Consider the following 9,531-nt stretch of genomic DNA (forward strand, 5'->3'; position numbering starts at 1 on the left):
GGCCCCGCGCCGCTCCGCTCCGCCGCGGGACATCCCGCGCTCGCGCCCCTTCCCACGGGAGGCGGGAGAGGCACAAAACAAAGAAACCGGCCCTCCGGCTACCGTTTATCTCGTGTCACTGATTGCGTAAGGCAAATACAGTATCCCCCCATAAAGCTGTGTTTACATTTCTTCAGCCACTTTGACCCTCTGCTGCAATCCCATGTCCTTTCTGTTATACAAGAGGGTGACTGACCAGCTTTCATCATACTGATAGAGCGTTTAAAGCGTTCACGAGGATGTCGGAGATACTGCCTTCGCTGGGGCAGGCAGGCACCTCCGAAACCGGCCGTCTCCTAACAGCACCCGGTTCCCCCCAGGCTCAGCCAGCACTCCTCTGTCTCTGGCCATCCCAGGGCCGGGCAGGCTAACGCCTTCCGAGGGGACCACTGATGCTCTGCTTCTCTTCTCTTAACGGCACAAGTTGAGGTACTTAAGGACAACAAGCCTTCAGAGCACAAACGCTCCATAACGCTGCCCAAAGTTTTAGGTGGTTAGTGCTTTTAGGGCAATAAAGCCTGATACGAGATACTCCTGAGGGTCTGAGCCAAACTGTACTAAATAAAACATCCAAATTAGTCAGTGCTTACAATTTGTTCTTCGTATTTTTCTCTTATTCCTTATCTTAAGTCTTAGAATTGAAAAAAACAAACCCTTAGCAATTCAAGCGTGGCTTTTTGCTTGTACTGTTCACATCACAGCCTCCCCTGTCAGCATGAGGACTCGCTCACTTTTGTTTTGAATAAAGCATCGGACATAGTTACTTTTCTGTGATCTCAAATATTATTCCCTGCCTTCGCTGCTTTAGAAAATCTTGCTGATATGTTATTATAGCTACAGCAAGGCCAATTTGATTAGTATATGTGAAGTGCTTTGAACAAAAACAGTGCCATAGGAATGCTAATGAGAAAAGGTTATTTTAATTCTTTAGTCTTTGTGTTACTTGCTTCCCCTTGTTCTAGAAGGTGAAGCATGTTTTCAGCTCACTGTGTATTACATACATCAGTTACTTATGTCTAACTCAATAATTATTAAAAACAACTTCTTTTTTAGAATTCTACTTAAAAACTTCAGAGTGGTGATGGAGTTTTCACTTCAGAACATTTGTTTTGATTTTTGCCTTACAACTTGTTTATAAAGATGTCATTGACTTTATGCAACTAGGTTCTCTAGTGGGTGCATTTTCCAGAGTATAAAATCTTCCAGTGTTCTCACTGAGTATGTTTGTTTTCAAGTTAATGTCACAGGGCAGGAGATATTACTTGACAAAACAAATAGAATATGATCTTAACTAACTCCTCCCAATTCCCCTGCTTACTTCAATGACCAGCTCAGTCACAGGCAAACAGAATAATCCACTTCTTAAAAATGCAAGAGCAAGTAATTGCCAATCGCTTTATTAAAAGAGTGTTATGGCACTTTTGTAGCGGCTTGCATGACATTTTCCATTTAAAAGTTTCTTTCTTGAACCAGTCTCATGGAATATTATCAAAGGCTACCAGCATTCATAGACATGTGACTATGCTCTTAAGATGACTTAAGCAAACAAAAGCCTCCCTGTTGGCAGGGAAGGAGGACAGTATTACTGCAAAAGTTGAGACAATGTGTCTGCGGAGAACACTAATCAACTTAAGGAAGCAGCTGAAAGACTTTATTTTCTTCCACACTGCTCAAGTTATTCATTCCTCTTTGCCTTTCTGATAAAAATACTGTTATTCCTTCTATTGTTTAATCAAATTGTCTGGTAAATTATACAGCCCCGATTAGTACCTAGATTCCTTATATCTGAAATATTATAGGTTTTCTAAGTGTCTATTTTTTGGTCTAAAATTGACTTCCGTGTGATCACAGGTCCATGGCACTTCTTTGTTTACTTCTAATTAAAACTGGACAGGTACTTTTTTCATCCCTCTCAACCTTAGCTCACAGAGTTAGGTCAACCACTGCCAGCAGAATTGCCACTGCCTGAAGAAAAGAGGCTGAAGCGGTTGTCAGAAAGGTGATGCCCCCCAGCATCTCTAGATCCGTGATTACCCTTCATTGACAGCAAAAGCGTTGCCCCATAGCAACTCTGCTACATATGATGGGGAAGGAGCTTTGCACAGGCCTGAAAGCATGGACTCCATAGTCTGACATGGAAGCGCTGCACTTGCTGGTGGCAGGAAGAGCAGGCAGAGGTGAAGCAATGATACAGCCACTAGTAAGTCTGCATTTGCCCTGTTCTGCTGAGATGCCTTTGGGTCATTTGTTTCTAAACTAAGAGCATCTCAAATGAAGACATTGTCGAATCAGATGCAATAGAGGCTCTCCCTGTTGAAAATTGGTTCAACGCAGTTAGACTTACAAACTTGATCATAGGAAGTTCCATCTTAACATGAGGAGGGACTTCTTTACTTTGAGGGCGGCAGAGCACTGGCACGGGCTGCCCAGAGGGGTTGTGGAGTCTCCCACTCTGGAGACATTCAAAACCCGCCTGGACGCTGTCCCGTGCAACTGCTGTAGGGGACCCTGCTCTGGTGGGGGGGTTGGACTGGATGAGCTCCAGAGGGCCCTTCCAACCCCTACCATTCTGTGATTCTGTGACTTCATACTTGTGTAACTTACACAGCTTGTTATGTAGACTATAAAATAGCTACTTGAAGCTGTTTGCACAGAGTATGCTTTCATCTTCTTTGAGTTTTGTTCTGCTGTCTCAGACTCTCAATAGCAGTTCCTCTGTTATTCTATCTGGTACTTGCTTCTTTTGTATATTAACTGCAAATGATTACAACAGGAGCTGTAACTCCACAGTGTGCACAGAAATAAGGACTAAAACGTTACTTGAGAAGTCTCTGACTAGGCAATTGAAGGGATAGTTCTTTAAAAAAGTAAATAAAAATGAGGCATTAATTTCAGCTCATATGCTCAGGATTAAGCCAATGTAGGTGACAAGTTAGAATACTCTATTAAAGCAGAGTAAGATTGATTGCTCAGGATTACAGATGGGGCATGCTGTACTTGGACTTGAGTAAGTTTTGTTGGCCTGTGACCTTTTCATCTAGGTGGAAAATCAAGGTTTTGATCTACATTAAGTCTTTCCAGCTGGAAATCTTTATGCAAAATCACTTACTTGAATCACTTCTCTGAATATTTTTTTTTAATGTAATTTTGAAATTGCATCATGCTTCAAAAGTGAAAACCTGATTTCTTTTCCCCTTTGCTAACGGTAACAATCAGCTGATTCTGGCTTACTAAGGTGCTACAGGGAGAAAGAACTGCCTTCAGCCATTTTCCTTGGTGTTTCTGGAAACTTTTTACAGCAAGCTAGAGCACAGGCATATTTTAATAAATGATTATACTCTCAACAGAACTCAAACAAATAAGATCTTTTTTCTATCCCCCTTTTTTTAGACTTGCTAACAGATGGCCACCGTGTCAAGTATTGACTTTAATGACATTTCAGACTAGAAATTTTAGCCTGAACATGAATTCAATGCAAGAATAATGTCGTCTCTGGACAAAGCCCTTCTCTTTACTTAGTAATAACAAGCGAGCTGTATTTTACATAGGCAGCACACATACCTGGCTTGTTATTTGCATTCATACTAATTTTAACTGAGCTTGTTATGGAAAGTCCCTTCACATCTGTAACTCTGACATCTCTCTCCACTTACACTCTCCTTTTTTCCCCCATTTCCTGCTTAGGTTTTACATAACGTCCAGTTCTATGGCAGGTTAAGTTGGCTTACGCATACTTGGAAAGCACACGCATACTAAACAGCATTTTAAGATCCACAAGTCAACTCATGTAACACTGGAAACTGTGCCTGCCTGTATAAGTCACACAGCATTAGGTCCCTGTTCAAAACTTTTAAGTTACTGGAAGAGAATTGTAGGGCAGAAAGGGGTAGAGGGGCGGTATGCAGAGATACATTGGTAGCATGTAGAGAGTTCCTTCAGATCAGCTCAGGTGGTTAGCGTGTTCCACCACTGGGTCTTGAACTATGTGCCTTCAATGGCAATACACAGTCTCTACACACCGAAGCCCATTTTTCCTGAACAGCCACTGTAGTCTGACTTGTTTTTACAGTAAAAAAGTTGTACACTCATCTCCTGTGCCCGTGTTTTTCATTTGCATAACTATTGCAAATAGATTCTTGTTGCATGTTTACTCTTCAAGTCACTGGTTCACTCCCTACATTTCTGTTTCGATAATAAAACTACCAAAATCCCTTTTACTTACGTAGCTATAATCTCAGGCGGCTTCTGCTAAAGTATTTTGGTTAAAAGACTGTGGAGCTTTTCTTTTTGTTTTACTAATTCTTCAGGCTTTTAAATTGAACAGAAAAAAATCTGACTTAGAATCCAGACTTAATTGTAAATGTGAGTTGACTGTGTTCCTGGGAGTTGCGGGAAGATAAAACACAGTTTAGACAATGACATGCAGAAATATAATTTGACATGCCAAGAAAAAGACAGAAGATTGACTGGTACACCCAGTAAGATGTTAAGCTTATATTACCATCCTATAATTTTCTGCTTTGAATACGTGACTGTGTGCACACTAAGAAACTATCTTCCAGGCAAGAGCATTTGACCTCATTAAGACAGAACTGTTGTTCCTCAGTTGCCTGTACATGTTGCATACGGAAGCGAATCTGTAGGAAAAGCCATGTTTTTTAACAGGGCAAAAACTACTGCAGATGAAGATGAAAGAAAATGAGTTTTAAGAGTACAATTACCAAAATCGTATGTTCAGAAGCACACAGTCTACAAGATTCAGTTATTTTATCTTTTCTTGTAGAATACAGTAGCAAAATCTATTCCAAAATAGCCCTTTTCCAACAGGTCTTCAAGTCAACGGGGTCCTATTGTCTAATCTCCTTCTAATGAACATTATTTTAATTCTGTCATTTAGAGTCAAAATCTAGGGCTTTATTCATACAGGCGAAATTTCTGAATGCAAATGTACTTTGAACAATGTATAAGGCAAAAGTAACTTGAGGACAACTCCTGTTCTGTAATCCCTGAATCAGATCTGCCAATTAATGGTCAGCTCCCTCAATTTTCTCATCTGATATTCTTACCTGAGTTTGGGGGGGGGGGGGGGGGCATGCACGTCATCACTGCCATTTCAAGTCAAAATCCAGAATTTGCCTTCTCCTTCCTTCCAACAACAGTTCATGTCAGCTTGAATTACCCATGCATAACACAAACTCAAAGCCTTACTCTGTGGTAAACAGGTCAGGTTTATTTTTCTGCTGTGAGCTGTTTTAATAAAAAGATTGGAACGCTAATTCAGGCCTTCAAGTCCCTATTAGTTAAGGGCCTCTGGGTAGTGCTTTCTTGGCCCTTTGAGAGAGGCAAAAAAAAAGGCAGCAAGGAACTTGGCTACTACAGGGTAGATCTCAGCTGTGCTGAAATGTTTGGTTTTGCCAGCTGTCTTATTATACAGCTTGTTTGTGCAAGTCACAGCAAAAACAGACTCGGCTTGTGCGAAGGAAATAGCACGATGTTTCATAGTGTGATGTTATTGCCTGATAACCATCAAGAGGAGGCATGAAGCAATGGCAATGAAAATGAAACAGTGAGGAGCAGTCAAGAATGGGCAAATTCTGGAATTCAGAAATAGCTGAAATACCATGTTGCTCCTCTGGGATTAAAAGCACCACACATTTTCATGGCCTCCTCAAGGGAACTCTTTTCAATTCTTTCCTATTGCCGTTACCAAATCCAAATCACACAAGCCTCTCTACGGACTGAGGGGTTTTCTCTGAAATTTGCTCAAGACTTTAGCAAAGACAGGTATAGGTCCGTTTGCACCCTTCTTTACTTTTTCTGGGCACAGTGTTATTTTGCAATTTGCCAGCATTCTTAGATGGCGCCAGCGTAAAGGTATAGTAAAAAGGCATACGAAAACTCCTAAGAGACATGCCAGCTCCTGGCAGCGCATTGCCTTCCTGTTAGTTCTTTGGGATAGTGCGTGTTCCGCCATCATATCGTTTCTTTGATCAAATAATTCTCCCAATGCTTCTTGCATGGTGAATCTCTCCTTGAGAGACAGCTCATCGTTTCATCCTGCAGTCCTTACCCGCTGGGTTTCTTGAGGGTGTGGGGATATGTAGGGGAAGAAGAAGCTTCTCCAAACCTGGTTAACTACATAAAGATTTGTATTCACACTGCACCAACGAATTCTGGTTCACATGTGAAAATCCTTTCTCCCAACTTTGTGTGATACTTAGAATAATCTTCTCCGACCTGCTTCAAGTTTCAGAGGCTTTTCATCTGGTCTCTTAAAAGGCTGCATTTCCTCTGAGGAGAGGAGAGTGACAGAAGTAACTGCTGAAGGAATTTCCAAAGAGCTTATTCCAAATCTGGGAATACTCCTTTATTCAATTAAAATCCTTTCATTACCAAGAAGACAGCAACCAGAAAAAAACCCAAACTAATACATTTTTATATTTTCTGCTTTACATCTGAATTTGAAAGTGCAAGATGGCTTCTTCAGCTTTAAAAATGGCTACTGCAATTAGTCCCTTTGCTAACAATTTCAAAAGAATGGCAGAAGATTGGCTTTGTTCCCAAGATGAAGATGAATCATGGTGTTAGGACAGCATGAGGTGCCACCAAAGACAGAAGGCTGTAGCAGTGGTTGTTTTGTAGGGCTGGGGATTGTTTTTCCTCCTTGATGTGGTTCATACTCTCGTCAGTAAACACGAGTATCAATCTGGTACTTACTGCTCTCGAGTTTGTTATTAGAGCTCCTGTTCTACAAGCTTCACTTTTCCAAATCTCTGCCTGCTGGCAGAGGCCAGTTACAATCCAGTCAGCCTGCCTCTAGAACACACCTTGAAAGCCTGCCGGTACTGAGGGAAGAGAGCGAGAGAGGGAATATGATAAAGAGAGAAGTGGGGTGGAGGGGCAGCTCTCTATCGCTAGAAGAAAGCAAAACAATTCCAATGACCTAGTTTCTGCTCCCCCTGTATGTTCCTTGGCTTACCAGGGACTTAAATTGTCTCAGCACAGGCATGTTGCTGACATGGTCAAAGACTGCTTAGCCTTCTGCAGTGAAATAAATCTTGCCCTAACAAACTATGTTCTCTTGCAGCACTTTTCCTGCTGTTCTACAACCTGATGCTGAAGTTATCAACATCACATTCACATTTCTTCCTTTCATACACCTTCCAAGAAGTATTTCACATTAATCTTCCCTTGGATACCCATGCACACCAGTGCCACCACCATAGGAAAAACCCTGACACAAGTAACCAGCAGCTAATGCTGCTCTGTCTTAAGGATTTAAGTAGAATTCCACCTTGAACTCATCTGCAGAGTCATAGGCACTGTCTAGACTTCCCTTGATGCCAGCTTCTGATATTCTTGCTTTGAAACTTTGACTCATTAGCATTCAACACTTGTTCTTGCCTGTTACTGTTTCCTGTTCGCTCTTTCTGAAGGGGTAAGATGGGACTTTTTGTTCTGGAGGAATCAAAACTAAACCTGAACAACTTCTGATATTCCTTCTTTCCATAGAAAGGCTGGAAATCAAGTAATAGAAAAAGATGAGAAAAAACCTAAGTAGTCGTAACATTTTTTTTCTAGATTTCACTAGGAGGGGATGTAGTGAATCTCATGCAGACAGTGCTAAACAATTGCTGATATTAACTCACTGTCAGGGAAGGCAAAGGGCCCAGCATCTCATCTCTCTTTTGAAAGACAAAACAGGCAACAGCTCTTGTAGCTGAGACCAAGAAACACAAGTTAGTCAAGAGGACCACGGGCCTTTAAGCAGGTCTGTGGGAACACTCTGTGCAACAGAGAAAACCTAATTATTCTTTCTCTACCAGGATTTTACAGTAAGATAACTGTTATGTATGTTTTTCTATTTTCTCCAGATCAATCATTTTAGTAGCAAAGGTAGTGTGGGGTTAATGGAGTAGGTGATGATTATGTACTTGCAGTTGATGCCCAAAAGCAGTGATGGCACAAACACCGAGTTTGGCAGTAGCAGAGATCTGAATGGTATCAACGCTAATAAGCTATCACATTATTTACAATAAACCAGACACAGACGCCAAAAAGGTCTGTTACTTTTGCTGTAAAGGCTGTACCACTACCGAAACTCCAAAGGTACATTATGAAATGCAGGGTACTTCTCAGCTTTTCACTAACCAAAGAAACAACTATTTTTTATTGCAGATCACAATAGTATTTGTGTGCAAAAGCTATCTAATTTGTCTAACATAACTATATCTATGTTGTTAGTGGCTTTGTTTGTTGTGTTTTTAATCTGGTAAAACAGGGTATTTCTGTTTCATCTGACTGCTGAGAACTGCTATGTTTTTTTAGACTGCCTAACTTAAGGCACCCCTTATTCTTTAACAAATTTGTATTACTGTGCAAATCTAGTGAGACTAATTCAGTTTGCTGTAAGAAGGACCAAATGCAATCAAAATATGTGGGAATTTTTCTTAATTTAATGCAAACTGAATTTGTTCTCCTTCTACACGTATCTTTCCTTTCTTGCTTATTTGTAAATTAGAATGAAACAATGCTGTGTTATCAGTGGACCCCAGATAGTTTGAAGAGAATCCATTTCTAGCTGTTTGCACTTCTCATAAATTGCTAAACTTCAGCCTCAGATACCTGTAATCTTTATCTGGCATCGCTATTCCTAGTTCCTTATTTAAGGTTGAAATACAGCTCTTGTTGAGGCACTCAGTTAGATCAGGAAACATAAAAGCAAATGACTTGATGGAGTCAGTGTGTCGCTTTCCATTATTTTAAGTGAATTTTTTTCTTCAATTCCTGCTAAATGTAAGGCCATATAAAATTGACCCTTTTGAGTCAGGATCATGTAAGTCCAATTGTCTTGTTTTAATGCCACTTCTAACTATCTATTTAATTTCAAAAGGAAAACCTAAATGGTATCAGTTATATGGTGGACTGGATTTGAATCACATTATCACATAACCTCGCAGCTGCATTATGCAGCTGTAAACCTCCAAATCTTGGCATACCTGGGAATTTGTATCCCTGGTGGCTACCAATATTTTGGTTATTATTATCTTTGCACATCTGGGTTCCGGTCTGTCATTGAAGTCCAACACATAATCCATGGTAGAAAAGCAAAAATTAGTGAAGGCTTACCAGCCACACATTCTATATCCAAAGCCAATAACTTGCGGTAAATACATGGGCCAGGAAGAGGCTTTGTGAGTTCAATCCACAGCTAGAGGAGCTTGTTATATGTAATTTCGTACAGAAGAGTAATCGGCCTAATTCTGCAGTTCATTTGTCCACATGAAAATTTGGTCACTGTTAGAAAGCCTCCCTACCATCTCTCATACTTAAGTATACATCAGAAAAGCTATAAATTTGTTCTTGCCTACCTCATTTATTCTTCATGTAATGTTGGCCTTTACTTTCAGTTATCTTTTTTATTTAAATCAGGGGTGGTTTTTTTCTACCAGTCAGTTCCTTGCCTTTTTGGCCTTACTTCACTTTGCTTTT

The 9,531-nt window shown here is 40.5% G+C and overlaps 1 protein-coding gene across 1 annotated transcript in view; it reads right to left on the reverse strand.

Moving 5' to 3' along the window:
* Positions 1 to 9,137, reverse strand: part of LOC104294484 (chromosome unknown open reading frame, human C16orf87) — a 35,349-nt gene extending 26,212 nt beyond the window's left edge. The window contains exon 1 of the mRNA XM_009894097.1: positions 9,039 to 9,137. Within this exon, the coding sequence (XP_009892399.1) occupies positions 9,039 to 9,137 (99 nt within the window). The remainder of the gene's footprint in view (positions 1 to 9,038) is intronic.
* Positions 9,138 to 9,531: the final 394 nt, after the last annotated feature.

This window comes from Charadrius vociferus, unplaced genomic scaffold (genome assembly GCF_000708025.1).
Source record: "Charadrius vociferus isolate BGI_N301 unplaced genomic scaffold, ASM70802v2 scaffold341, whole genome shotgun sequence".
In the NCBI taxonomy this organism is placed as follows: Eukaryota; Metazoa; Chordata; class Aves; order Charadriiformes; family Charadriidae; genus Charadrius; species Charadrius vociferus.